This window comes from Triturus cristatus, chromosome 2_1 (genome assembly GCF_964204655.1).
Source record: "Triturus cristatus chromosome 2_1, aTriCri1.1, whole genome shotgun sequence".
Classification (NCBI taxonomy): domain Eukaryota; kingdom Metazoa; phylum Chordata; class Amphibia; order Caudata; family Salamandridae; genus Triturus; species Triturus cristatus.
Window position 1 is genome coordinate 967,348,002 of NC_140581.1, and position 15,410 is coordinate 967,363,411.

The 15,410-nt window shown below is 42.5% G+C and overlaps 1 protein-coding gene across 7 annotated transcripts in view; it reads right to left on the bottom strand.

Moving 5' to 3' along the window:
- Positions 1–15,410, bottom strand: part of NFIB (nuclear factor I B) — a 630,357-nt gene that overhangs the window by 125,899 nt on the left and 489,048 nt on the right. For all 7 annotated transcript variants that reach the window (XM_085633719.1, XM_085633741.1, XM_085633700.1 and 4 more), the window contains 2 exons: positions 6,232–6,352; positions 1,786–1,904 (listed from right to left, as the gene is read on the bottom strand). In XM_085633719.1, the coding sequence (XP_085489845.1) occupies positions 1,786–1,904; positions 6,232–6,352 (240 nt within the window). The remainder of the gene's footprint in view (positions 1–1,785; positions 1,905–6,231; positions 6,353–15,410) is intronic.

Sequence of the window (15,410 nt, forward strand, 5' to 3'; positions counted from 1 at the left end):
TCAAAAGATTCATCATGTGAATGGATCTTTGTCTGTGATTAGTAAACTTTACGGACTTGTAATTCCCCTTTTCAAATTCTGTGATTCAGGATGTACAGTTAATATTGTAAATGTGATGTGTCCAAAATATTCTTCGATCATGCAATTTGAAACTGATGGACAGAATTGAAAAACTGTCTCATGTGTGTGGTGCAACAAAAATTAGCAGCTTTATTGTGATCATTGGTTAATTACATACTGGGCTTAGAATATCACGGAGCAAATCTGTTTGTTGTAACGAATAAAGGAAAAGAATCTGCTCTAACTAGAAGCAAACAACTATAGAGAGCATTCCCGGTTATTAACAAAATGGAGTAGGGCAGGGAACTCTTTACCTTACAGGAAAAGTAACAAGACCGGAAAGTGTTACAAGTGAGCACTTTACGCATCTACATAATGTAGGATCCTCCAGTACCATTCGCTCTTTCCTAAAACTTTGACTGAAAAGCAAACAATGTGGTGATCGCTCAGCTACAAGGGACAAAACCGGAGATTGGATTCAGGTATTCCTGGCTCTACAGTACCACGGCATGCAATCCTCAAAAGATCACTACATCCGAACACACGGCTGCAAAACCATTATCCACCGGCTGATGCCTGAGACATGGCTCAATCTCCAAGAAACTCAGCCCAGCTTCATCCCGTCATTGCATGTGACAGTAACTCTGGGTAGTGTTTGTACTTGGTCTGCCGACAAAGAGCGACCTTATTTTTTTAATTTACTGTATTGCATTTTACCTCTCTAGAAATCATGGCGATACCACGCCGCTCACTGCATTTTACTCTGGTATTCATTATAAAAGTTTCCATAATCTTCTCCAGATCCCCCTTTGAACAACCCATGGTAAGTCATGTGTTGAGGAGAGTTGCAATTTGTGACAAAGAAGTTGATTTGACAGAGCACCAAGGTGTTGTTGAAATGGCTGCTCATTAAAAAAGCTGAAAAATGCTGGTGTATGATTTGTGAAGCTGTTTCGAAAATGGTGCCTTGATAGTCTTATGGTAGATGAGCATCATGGCCTCCATGAGATCACGAGCCCACTCTCAGCCACATTTGTGCATGAGCCTCAAGGCATCATTGGTACTGCCATGTGGACAAAGTTGTAGATCCACGCCAAAGCATTCATTTTACCATTGTATCCACAATAACCATGACTAACAGCTTTGAAATCTTGAAGTGTAGACAGAGGTTGCTAAGAAAGTCCCGAAACCTGGTTCAGAAGTCACTGAACCAAAACATTATTTTCCGGGTTGTAATCAGAATTTAGCGTACCTACATATAACAAACATACAAGGACATAATACAAGCACCTATGTCCCCAACAAATAAAAGTATTGAAAACAAGGGCAACCATTGGCAGCAGTTTCTAAAAATCAATTGTCTTGAATTGATAAAGTGGCATTTAACTGCATCTTGAGGATCCATCATGGCTGGTAAACCACACAATCTTCAACCTCATGGTCGAAAGATGTCCCTCTCAAACTCAATATTTGTGAATGATCACTGTGCGGCTGGGCTTATTTCCTCCACTTTCCATCTGTGAGCCCTATTCAAAAAATAATTTTTCCAAGGACCCAAAGCTGAAGGGGTTGGTGCTGTCAGCATGGGAAGGTTCACCCAGAATAATTCTTCTATTGTTCATCTAGGCGGTTTCTTCTCGATAGGGAATCCAATCTGACCCTATAACAAAAGAGAGCTCTCACAGACTCTACTGCTATATCAGAGCGTGGCACTCTGGTACTCACCCTGATCTCGATCATGCCATGTCCGACTACCCGAAGCTGGAGAATTTGGCGAGGGGTAAAATTCTCCTGTTGGGCTTGGCTCCATGTTCTCATCTATGGAGATGGTCTTCGGCCGTTTGCTGCAGGAGACAAAAAACAAGTTGCTGCTTTTGAATATTTTTGAAGAATCCTGGCTGGCTTTTGGTTACTGCAGAAGTGGGAACTTAGACTGTACACACTGAAGGTTGTGTTACTGTCTGACATACAACACTTTACAAAAGCACACTCACATTATTTAACATAACGTAGACAGCCTGAATGCGTAGTATTGCTTAGTTCTTGTTGCTATTATTATTTAAGTGTGCAGCTGTGGAAAATAAATCATACAACCTATGTACAGAGATGTGTGATGTGCCTGCACTATTAAAACTCTGATATCTCTGACATTCAGTGCTGTATCCTGAAATATTCATGCCGTCATACAGCCAGATTGTTAGAAATATGTGTTTTTAAGTTTGACGTATGTGTTATTTGGGTACCACGTGATGGTTGGTTGTTGACGTAAGTGCTATTTGAGCACCACATCATGGTTGGTTCATGGAAATACCTACAGTACCATGCCAGCGCAGAAAGGGTCTCGGCAATAAAATTAGTTGGCAATGTTTGTCAGTCAAAATTAGGTACAGGATACCTCTAGCAGTTGTGGTATTACAAGCGCATGGCGCTTCTAACTTACACAGAATTCATCTAAGAGACCGATTCCAAAATCTTGGAATCACTACAAAACCGTGGCCATTCCCTCTGAACAGGAGGTGAAATAGTGCAAGCCAAGAAAGTGTATTTGGGAGACCCACTTCACAAAATGAGAATGCCCTGCTTTGAGGGTCTAGACACAGGAACTCAGAGCAGGGCTACGAAGAACAGCACACAGACTAATTTTGCAACCATATTTTAGTCACGTAACCTTAGAACAAAATCAAAAGGGAGACAAATCCATGTTCCTGTAAGTGGTTTGCCTACTGACAGGCTTAAGCTTATCCTTTCCCTATGGGTGTTACCCAAGTACAATTATCAACTTGCTCATGGCGAGTTCATCGCTGTCGTCAACTGATGAGGTAGAAAGCTACAGGTGAATGATGGAAGTGTATCGTTATGCTCATAAGATGTTAGAACGAAGATGCTCAATATCAGAGGCACCGATGCCTAAAACTTGTACGGTCTTCAAAGCAAAAGCCGAAACACGCTATCCTTTATGAAGGCTATGAAATAAGGAAGCATCAGGAGTCACATGCGTAATTTACAGAAAACAAATATCATGCCTGACAATATACCATGTTAAACTATTGAACTTATGAAGAGATGGACTTTCGGCCTTGAACGATTTCCTCATAGAGCACATCGCTTATAATAAGAGATACAAGGCTGGACAAGTCAAGCTTTTGCTAGAAAAACTAACTAATAGGAAGGCCCATGAGCCAGGTCCAGGCTGTACTGGAGAGAAGAGGCCGTGTGTTTTCTCTCTTTAGTCCCTTCAGTCTCTGTGACCTTGTCTAGTCTTGTGTTTATTAAGTTGAGTCAGGGTGTACAATCTAGCAGAACTCTAGTGAATCCCTCTGATAAAGCCATGCAATTAGATAGATTGAGATTGGAGCCAGAAAGATCAGTTTTTTTTCTGCATATGATGATGATGCACAGCTGCCCGGAAGCGAGATGTGCTGGTGCGTGAATTATCAAACACTGTCCGGCCCTCATGTCCACCAACTTATACTGGGGGGATCAGTGTCACGAGGGACTCAATTTTTGTGCATTTCTGAATCACCAACAAACAATTTAAATGGGAGTCTGCAGAGCTGATCACAATTTGTCAATCTTGGGCGTGCACTTTTTTTAGGGTCTAGTGATATGGAAAAGGAAACAAGCTGATCTCCCGGATACCCCGTCTTTAGAAATTCTTGCTCCTGTTTTCTATGTTTATCGTCTAGGCTTATGTTTTCCCTGATTGGATACTGAGGGTGTCTTGCTGTTTGTTGATGTGGAGTATAAAGAGGGTCATTGGAATTATGAGATTATGCAGCTGTGGCGTTTTTAGCATAATTATGGATTTGCCGCATTTGCCACATAATCCATCATCTGCTGCATAATCTGCAGATTTTAACAAAAAAAATGTTTTTAGCTCAACAGTTCAAAAGTTACTAAAAATACAGCAACACGTGTTGCTGCAGAAGTGGAAGGCCCTTTGCAAACGTTGGCGGATCATTTTTTATTATAACTATATTTGGGAGTTAAAATGGTACTAATGAGGTACAACCTATGCCCAGATAGTGCTAACAAGTGTAAAAATGACAAAATAATGAAGTAATACTATCATAAAACGTGCTGCATCATGCCGCATAATTTGCCTTTTCTTGGCACGTAATTTAGTTTACCCTGCCACCTAATTCAGCTGTCCGCTGACATACAATTCCAATGGCCCGGAGTATAAGGTAGACTATTAGTTCTAGAATTGGCAGAACCATGGTCGACTCCCTGTAGGGTATGGGATTTCTGCAGAAAACTAGAAAAGGTATTGCACTGCATCAGTTATGATGCTTCGATCAGGAAACATATTATTTTCTCCCTAAAACATTAGAGAAGGGCCTGGATAGCAACTGAATGAAGCTGAAGGGCACCTAATCGGAAGCTATTTCTTGAAAACTACAAATGGGCAGATGGCCTCACAAATCCAAGACAACTTAAAGAGACACCAAAAACACTCTTCCAAAGAAGTGAGTAAAATGACTTTCTTCAAGAAGCTATTCATTGCCACTTCCCACTGCTATCCCCAACAAACCTTTCCTTTGTTTGGAGACCTATAAAAGTATTGAAATGTGAGATCTCAGAAGAAAACAAGACCATTCCCAGGTAAGGCATGCCTTGAGGTATTGTGTGCTACTGGAAATGTTCTTGCCCCTGGTGCACTCAATCCACAGTGCAGCATTACAGATTATGTGGCCTCACGTAGGACACAGGAGCACACTTCCCAACCATGTGCATGTATTTTGTAGGGCGCATTGCACCATCAAAGTCTAATGGTTTCACAGGTAATTCTGCATTGCATGTTGGCCTCTGCCTCGCACGTTGATAGGAGGCCTTGTAGACTCGCGAGGGCTGGTGCCATCCACAACGCTTTTGGCCCTCTGGGGGTACTCACCACCTCCCATCCACCCTCAAATACTAGGTGCAGGCACTGCTTGGTGCAAAGCCAAGCAGTGAAGAAATACCCCACCTCTGATGCCAAAATAGTATGCCCTGAAAATTCCGTAAGTGGGAACAAAATAAAAGAAGCTGCATGCTGGAAACAACAGTCCCAGAAACCTGTACAGAATTTTTGAAACGCTCTAAACAGTACAACAGCCAGGTCATACAAAACACCACTGCCAAAGATAGTGCTTCTACCCCCAGACCATTGCTAATGAAAGGTTAGAAGATCTTCTTCCCATTTGAAACAGTGTCTGCCCTGGTCCATGCCTGCTTATGTGCAGTGTTTAACGAGGTGCCCTAAGCAAAGAAGGAGACATTCATTAAAACATTTTTTTTTTAATTAGTCATAAATTTTCCTAATGGAAACGGGACTGTACACAAGCCTACAGCGAAATGGATTGCAGACAGCCCCCTCAGAGCCTTCTAAATTGACCAAGCAGTTGAGTGCTGTAACGCCATTGGACCCTGCTTGACCTCCGGTGCAGCATTTGCTTTTAGAAATCTGATGGCCAAATTTGACTGCCAGAGGCATTTTTACACAGCTCCATTTCCTGGCTTCAATGACCTCAGCTGCTAATTAATGCTGCTTGTTGGCCTCTAACTCTTACCTAGGGACCTCTTTTCTGATGCAGTTTGCCCAACTTCTCTACTGTGTTTATACATCACTGAGATGGATGGCTGACTATATCTTGCTTCATTACTGCTCCCCTGATCCTTCACACTATCCACACGCACACTAGTTTTTACATATCTCACTAAAGCTTGGTCTCCCTCAGCTAGGCAGTTCCCACTATTGATCACCTGTAACCTATCTTATCCCTACGGCTGTACAAAATACACTACAAAGCATGTTGTGTATCAGTGATCATTTGTAGAGGGCTTCCTATTGTTCTAGAGAAGGTCTGATGAAGCACCACTACAGTCACTTGGCTCCCCATGCCATGAAACACACAAAAACGCCTCCGCTAATCATGGCATGTCAGGCACAGCGGCTGTTCAATATAGACACACAACTTTGATTCAAGGCTTTCCCCCGAGACAAAATGTCAGTCTTTAACTAAAAACAAGCATCATGAACCAAAGATTACGATTCATGGTGAAATTTACTTGGAAAGACAAAGAGGATCAACTTTTTGCTTGAAACAAAAAGTTTACACTAGAGACACCAAACAGAAACATTACTGAGAAATAACAGCTTCGCCTCTGCACCAAAACCTATTCCAATACCTGTTTGGCGGAGAAGACAATGACCGCTGTAAGTGTACACTGGAGTTCATGTCGTGATAGTATGGCTGGCTCAGCTGTTCTCCGATAGGGAAGGTTACCCCAGCTCCTTGGGTTATCGGTGCTGGAACACAACAAAAGAAAGAATACAATCAGCACTACCCTTCTAGAATCCTAATACACAGAGACCACACACACAAATAATGCACAACCAATTCCTGAATAAAAACACAAAGCAATGTGCATCTCACTTATATAAGTTATATTCAAGATGGGAGAGGGCTCGGAAGATGGAGCTTCCTCTAAAGCTAAGAAGTGAAATAAGACAGTCCTTTTTCAAATCAGCTTTATTTACAGATTCATAATAGTGCACTTCATATTTTGCACATTAATCAACAGCATGCAATTTATTTGTGATGACAGTTTGCTTTTCTACAGTCTGCTGGTAATGAGGAGGTATAGAAAGTCTCTCAAGGTGCGCCATGTCAGTCAAGAGGCATTAAGGATGCATGTGAGCGTCACAATATACCTCAAGAACGGGTATGGCCCTAATACCCATAAGTAAGTACAGTTTAGAAGAAAGAAATATGGGCACCAAGAGTAACATGCCTTATTTGCAATTAGGTCAAGTATAGGTGGTATATTTTTTCAAGGACATAGTACAGGATGCTTGTTCAGATGGTGGAATTCCTATATTCACAATCTCCGAGCAACATTCTTGCAGAGGTCAGAAGAAGTAATCACGCAAGACGTTAAAATGCAGTAATTGTTCAGAAATGTGAAGCAAGCTGTTATGACAGTCACTATTGGTGTGGTCTGTGAATCAGTGGCCGAACGTGGCGTGGCAGCCAATTTCTACAGACTTCTGTTGTAATAAGACGTTTTACTATTCTAAGTCATAAATGAGTCGCTAGGAACATAGGTGGTGCAAGTGTTCCTCAGTAAACATGAGAGATGCAGTCCACAACCAACACCATTTCTAAGTAGGTAGTCAAAATGGGTGCCCAAAAGCCAGATGGAAATTGGAGAGCTTGGCAGCTTCTTCGAGGGTATGAAGCACTATGTTAATTCTACAATACAATTCAACAAAACTTTACAACATACAATGATACAACCTATACTAGTGCTGCTCCATCAATTTGAAATTCGTAGCCAGTCGCACTAAAGCAACTAGACAACCGCCTCCATTTTTGTAAAAAGTACCTTTTTATATCCTGTTTCTTTTCCTCTCTGTTTCCTCCCATTTAATAATCAATGACGCAAACTAGTTATACAAATTTCCTTTTCTAATCCCTGAAATGCAATTTACACCTTTTATGTTTTTTACCTCTCTATCCTTTCCCGCCTCAACATTTCTGCTTAAAAAATCCTCACTAAAAAGTGATAAACTGGTGCCAGACTGATCAGTGAAGTTCTGCATCCGAAGTTGCAGTTCACAAATTGGTTCTGCTCAGTGTCTTGGATGGACAGCTAAGGATCTATAGCTCCGATCAGTAAGCACCAGAGAGTAAAAGATAATAGTGTTTTATGGATATATAAGCATGGCTTTTTGTGGGAGGGTCTCACCGGTGCTGAGCGCCGGCAGTTTTTTAAAGAGGGCCTCGAAACGGGTCTCTATCGAGCTCTGTTTTGTGCCCTGGCATAGGTGGGCCGTTTTTTACTGGACTGCCTGATACTGGCCTAGAGGTTGTATATAGACTACCCTCATGGCAGTAAGAGTGGACTTGACGCTGATCATATTACACATAACCAAAGACACCGGAAGCACACAGAAGGGCAAGCCAACATGGATGTATGTTTCAAACCTACAGTCACAGCCACATATTGACACATACATCAATACCGGTGATACGTGAGCGTCATCAAGCTGAACTCGTCTTCTCCTTTCCCTGTCCGCTGCAACCCACCAAACTCTTATCATGACGCTATGTGATATGATATATGACAAAAGACTTATATAAGAAAAACCATTCTTTTTTTTGTTTAAGAATAAGAAAAACCATTCTAAACATGTGTAGTTACTCCCAGCATTGTCGCATAAGGTGCAGTTTTTTCTGGTGGTAGGTTCCGGCAATTGTGAGGGAGTAAACCATCCACCGAACTATCCATAAGGCCCATGGTTCTGATAATAGGTCTGGTACGTTTTTGTGGTTGCGAATGAACCTTTAAATCTTGTGGTCTGAAATACGCCGACAACGAGTAAAAATAATGAATAAAAAAAGTCTCCTACCACAAGCTTTTTAGTTCATCACAGGTGCTCCGTCATGTTTACTATAAGGAAACAGACAGTGCGCCGCAGAGTGAACCGCATAGATGAGGAAACCGCCCCGGCCACGTGCGCCCTGAGATTCCCGCCAGATTGGCAGCTGTGACGCAAGCAGCTCGTGCTCTAAGAGGAAACCTGTAAAAGCGCCAGTGATAAGGCCTGTCAAAGACCTGTCGCTATTGGTGTGTTTGAGGTCGGGCGTCCCAGTTGTTCTGAGATTACTTTAATGGCTAATTCTGAATTAAATGACGAAAGCGGGAATTACTCATGCCGAGTCGGCGTGACCAGAGTAAAGATGTACAAGTCGCGAGGGCGCTTCAGTTCCTACCCTTTTGACTGCCTGGTGTTCCAGGACTAACCCTGCGCGCGGAATGTGCTGTTTATCTGCTGGTGACCCCCAAGTAACCTGTGCGATGCCCGGGCCAGTGATACGGTTTAATCTTCCTTCTTCGGGGATTTCAGAACGCGTAATCCTGTATTTCTCCAGGTTAGGAAAACAAAACTGCAAATCCGGCCAGGCTTTGTGAGGCTGCCCTGAAACAAACCAATGGCCTACATTCACACGGGCGACCCAAGATCGCACTGAAGGTCTGACAACTCGCCCTCTTTGCAGCACTGTGAATGGAGAGGAGGGGGGAGTGGAGGTGTGGGGAGTGCCCCCACCCCGTTGACTGCCCATAAACCTGACCAACCATTCACCGGAAGCTCACGGAAGATACAAACAACGAAGAGCAGAACAGGCCACACTTTGCAGGTAGAAAGATTTCCCACTGGGTTTAGTTGTCTGAATGAAGCCACGCAAACATTTTTCTGAAAATAAATGTTTATTTGCGATGGATGCATGAAATCATTAGATAAAACTTGGATAAGAGAAGACAGTAGAGCAAGCGGGGAAGGGGCGAAGAATGAGAAAGCATAGGACAAGACAGTATTGTGTCCTTCTAAATATGTGGACCTGTTACATATAGGGTGATAAATTCCTCCCGTCATGTGGAAGCAGCCGCATCATTCACTACTAGTGCATTAGCTGTGAAACAAATTCCTGTCGACAGGTGGAAGCAGCCACATAATTCACTACTAGTTCATTAGCTGTGAAACAAATTCCTCCAGGCAGGTTGAAGCAGCCACATTCACTACTAGTGCATTCGCTGTGAAACGTGGATACTCCTGGCAGTGAAAATCACTTTCAGCTGGAGTCAGTGGTTGTCACTGATGGTGGTCATCAAACACAAAAAAGGTGATGAGAGGACGCTTGCAATAAGTCTAACCACTGGCAATTGTTGGGGTGGTATTCCAACCCATCAGCCTTTTTTTCCACCATACCACCTCAGTTTGGAACCAGCAGATGCACATCAGTCTCAACCATGCTCCAATCAGAACTGCCAGACCAGTTCCACCGAACACACGCAGCCAATACACATTTCGTCCAGTCATGCCGGGCCTGGTTGGCAATGGGGATCCCTCCGCGGATCAGCCTCCTCCCCTTCCAGTAGGGGCTCCATGTACTAATTCTTTATTGCAGTGCCTCCAGAGGAGAGCATGCATGGCTACATTTTAGAGGAGATTTTAGATAGACTAGATCAGGGCACGAGTCGGGGGTACACGTAGGTGGGCGATGTCCACCCACTATTTTCACAGGGTGGACACTGTCCACCCTACCAAGAAGTTGGGCTCCACTGAAAAATGTGCTGAACTAGTCCCGGTGTAATTTCCAAACACTGGGACAGTTTCAGCAGCACCTGCACGTTGTTATCTGCTTTAGATCCACAACAACGTGCATGCAGGGACGAGATGGGGCTTCCTTATTTTAGACTTCTGCTGGACCCATAACAAAGGCCCAATTTGAGGGGTCATCCGGTCTCCTTTTGTATGAGTCTTCTGGCTGAGAGCAGTCAGGAGACTCACACCTGATGCAAATGTAGCAGAGGGGAAAAGAAGGCTCACACCTTGTTAGCACTTCTTCCATACAAGAGAGGCAGCTTTTCACTTTGTTTAGTCCCTGTTTACAAGTTATGCGTGCAGTGTAAGAATGTCAGATGTGTTGCTCTTTCTTTGTATTTACACAAAATAAAAAGCATTTATATAGAGCTTACTACACCTGAGGAGGCGTTGAAATAATTAAAGTTACCACTATTTTGTTCTTGCAAAGCACTATGGGTAGAGAAAGTTTACGCTGACAAATGGCAACACTGTTTTATGGGTAGCTTACAAAAGTGTGAATCTTCTGCTTTAATCAGGAGGGTTTCCCGGTTATCTCGAAATATGCTCCAATGTACTCATGATAGACATGTTAAACATATGTGAGGGCTTAAGATCGGATGTCACTTCTTGTGATGCCACTTCCTGCAATGTCACGGGCTGTGATGTCACGCGCCGTGATGTCACACGCTGTGATGTCACGCGAATTGGTGCCACTTGCAATCTGATTAACTAGGTTAGTCCCCCCCACTTCTTTTTTTAGGACTTGTGCCCCGGACTAGATGTGTATGGTGTAAGCAGGTGACACGGCAGGTCTCCCTTAGACCCACAGAATAAGATAGATCCATGAAGGCTATATCTTCCCTCGGGGAGAGGGCCACAGATGCACACTTCCTGTGCTGGGACCCCACATGACATGCATCTCACAGCAAGATATATTCTGTTCAGTGCTCCTCTGAAGCACCAAACAGGAATGGTCAGTAGGGTAGAAAAACTCTCTACTCGGGTAAAAAAGTATCGTCCATCCGAAGTGGCGGGATGCTTCTGTAATAAGGGTGATGATTTCCATACATTATTGAAGGTAAACAGCAGTTTTTATTTAATGTTTAGCACATCTGTTATCATCCGTTTAGCAGTCCCAATATATATAGATTATGGTACCCAGGTAGTGGGAAACAGATCACGTGCCCAGATCCATTACATGTGGAAGCTGAGATTAAAATTCAAACTGAGATTAGAGCATAATTTCTTCTAGACCTGCTGTCAAAAATGTACAGACGAATGCTCATGTCGCGTACAGTTACATTGCATAAGAAAAGGTGGAGCATTCTCCAATTTTCTTAAAATGAAGACCCATTGCACAAATAAGCAAACCCAACTTTTTAAAAGAGGTCAATATGAGCAGCCAGACCACAGATACACCGTCTGGAATATGCCTAATTGCTCACGAGCGAAATGATCCCCGGCCATTGCAAAAGAGGGGAAATCATTTTTACTGAAAAGAGGACACTTTTCAGGGTAGCCTTTTAAAAACTGTTTACATCCTCAAAAAGAAATAAGTGCAATGTGGATCTGCAAACCATAACTTGTCTGGAATCAAGACTGTGGATAAAGCAAGCGGAGACATGATGATATTGTTTCCACCTGTCTGAGACAGGAAATACAGCTCATCAGCCAGAGGCATAGTCACTCTATGCGCATAACTATCTGCATAGCTACTGGAATTAATTTACAGTTACATACCAAATTATGTCGCAGGGTTGTCTAATTTATGCAGCAATGAAACACAGATTAAGTGGCTGCTTTGTTTAATAAAACAACTCTGCACAACAACATAAGACATAATTTATATATTAAGTACTGTTTCCCTACGAGGTACTGATGAATCACCACATGGAACCCTAAATAGATAAAGTTATTCTCTGAAGTGTGAGTAGCTGTTGATATAACCACAGCTTTGAGAACAGTGTGCGTGATGCAAACATGAACATGTGTTAACAGTGAAACAAAAAAATCACGACAAATAAAGAGTCATTCTATCCACTCAAATTGTAATACACTTAATTGTTATTTTTTTTTCCTGATGAGGAGGAAAGCCCTTCTACTGGTCCATTTCAAGATTAGCTTTGTCCCCTCTGGGTAACACTGTCACTGTCACGTCTTTATACGACTGATTAGCCACACCTCGTGGAGAGGTGTGGCTCACTGGTTAGAGGCGGCAGATCCGTAAGCAGAGAATCGGCCAGGGACCAGGGTTCAATTCCCGACGCGGCAGGGTCGTGGACCTATGTCAAAACGGACTCGATAATTCTCACCTCGGTACCTACTCTAACCAGGAACGCACTCGGCAACTCTGGGCATTAAGCTTGCCTCATCTCCACAACGGCCCCCCACATTCACCGGGGATGCCTGGTTTCACCTTGGAGATACCCTGGAGGGACCATCTCACAGGGATAGCCAGGACGGGTTCCCCAGCGGTCTACAGCGCCAGGACACCTCAGGGCAGCAGTGCGCTTTACAAGACACATACATTTACATTTAAATAAATAGCAAAGATGACCAGGTTAAGTTTCATAAAACATCTGGTTCAACACTGAACTCGAGTGCAGCAAAGTTAATAACTTTTGAACGGTTTGGTCTATAAACCATGCATTTGCCTGCTGATGCACTATCTGATGAATGCAGCAAATTCCTATTCACATGGAAAATGCTAGCGCTGAAGTATTGGGAAACAAGCTGAAGCCAGAAAGTATGCTCTTTGCCTGCTACTGCTACTTTGTTTAGAGATGGACAAAATGAAATCTAGAAATATAAATTCTTTAAAAAAAAAGCAGCAGATCAAGATCGCATGCTTCAATAAACATACAAACGTCTATTAAAAATGTACATCTTAAACTTCTATTTTGTTTTCTTATGGAAAGTACATCTTTTCAGACTTAACACTAGACGTCCCCTTTCTGCCTACCAGAATCCATCTTGAAAGGATCTTCTGAACTTTTATTATAGCAAAACCTGAAATTTCTCTTGAAAGGAAGTTTGGAACACTGAAATGGAAGTGGTGCTGGATCCTCTATCAATTCGTGATACTGGTAAAAGAAGCAACTTTTCTCTACAAATCCAAGAATAGCTACAATCAATCCCCCACACATCCAATGTATGAGGGTCCACCACCAATAAAACATTACCAGGCATCCAATCTGTTAGCAAAAGAAACCTTGTATAATTATAGTTTAACTGATTGCAGCAAAAAAGACGCATCTCTCAAGATGATCGTGATGGAATTAGATGGACTGAGAAAGTCACTCATTCTGCTGTATTCATTGTAATATACAAAAACGGCCTGTGTTGACTTCCTATTTTTTGCACCAGGCCCGCAAAACTACCTCACTCCCACTTCACTTCTACTGACGATGAAGAATGCGCGGGTGTGTGGGAACCTCAAGCAAATGATGTGACTTCCGTGGTGGAAATGTGACCACATAGTGAGCAATCCCTGTATCAGAGGTAGTCAATGAATGTTTACTGTGGCATAAAAGGTGAGGAGAAGGATAAATGAGTGTACTTGTATCTCATTTGTGAGTTACTCGAGTAGGTGCGGTCAATACAAGTCGAGACATACTTGAACATCTACAACTTGTGGAGATTTCCATGTATACTCCAGAGGATGAAATGAATGAGGATCCATGAAAAGGAGTACCTGCACGATGCACAGCTTTTTGATTCTTCAACAAAATATTTGTTAATTAAGTTCTTAGTGATTACGTTTATTAAGATACAGTGTCTCAGTGAAATCTTTAACTGGGCATAGGGCATTCTTAAAAATGAAGCACAAATATGCATTTGCACATGCCACATTGGTGAGGATTAATTAATTCCAATAAATTGTCTGATCTGTATCCCTGGTTAGATGTGGGAATAGCCATGGCAAAAATATGGTCTCTTATAAATATTGTGGACTTAATATCATATACAAAACATCTCTTCATTGGGCTTAGATTTCCTATTATTAATTCTACGGAGGTGATATTTTTGTAAACTATATTTAGGACACTATAGTTTTGTCAGATCTTATTTAGGCCGCATTATTCTGGTGCATACCGTATACGCCTCATTATTAACCTATACTAACTAAATAGTGCTTTGGCTGGAATTCTTGAACTCATAAAATTTCTATTTCAACCAAACTTGACCTACTTCCCTATCGTGATAATATTACACCCACTATGGCAGTTGAACTAACGTAAGGTCTTCAGAACAACAAGCTATGACTACCTCTTCATTTGGCAGGATTTTTTTCGATACATTTTTTGGACGATTGATAAAGCACAGCAGAGCTGATTCTCAAGAGCCAAAGTAAGTTAAAGTTTGTTACACCTCTCAGAGAAATGGAGTACAGATTGGATTAGACAGTGTAAATACTCGGATGGTCTATATCTCATACTTTTCACACGTGTCCCCATTGAGTTGCTGCCTGCTTTTTACATTTTCCAACTGTCTACTTTACAAAGTCTTGGACAAGTGTATTTTGCCGTTAACTACTTCAACCAATTCTGCCTGGCTTCGTGGCGCATATTTCCAAAGAAGTGGTTGAGGCATGACCACACAGATCTGACACATTAAGGTTTGACTGCTGTGATCTTGCACATGAGCCATCCTGTTACCTGGTTACACGCACAGCGCCGCCATGTGGTGGATTCGGATGAATACGTGTCAGCGTTTACAAACGATTGCCAGGGCAAAGCATTAGCAAAGACTGCCATACGTTAAGCAGTGTGGCAGTGCAACCATTAGGGGTATGCCCGGCTGTTTATGTGTCAGGCAGGTGCAATGCTTCTAGTAGTTTCAATGAGTTAGCCCACAGTGCTGAATTCAAGGCTGGGCATACCAGAGCCCCCAACCACCAACCTGTGCTGTACCATTCATGGAGAAGAGAGAGCACAGGTTGGAGAGGGATACAGAAAAAAGGTCAGCACATACACTTGGACTTGTGGCAAAGGATTCTGAATAGAAACAGGTCTTAAAAAGACAGGGTGAGAGGCTAGAAAAGGACATCCTAGAGAGAAGGGCAAATAAGAACATCATTGGTGGAGGCAACCATGTCTTTTGAGGAGGAGATTCCATTTTCAAAAAAGATTTTATGAGCCACAGAGTTTAAACTATGCATGTGAATGTAAGATAAAAGCTGTGTTAAGAAGCTACTGTTCACAAACACAGTGGT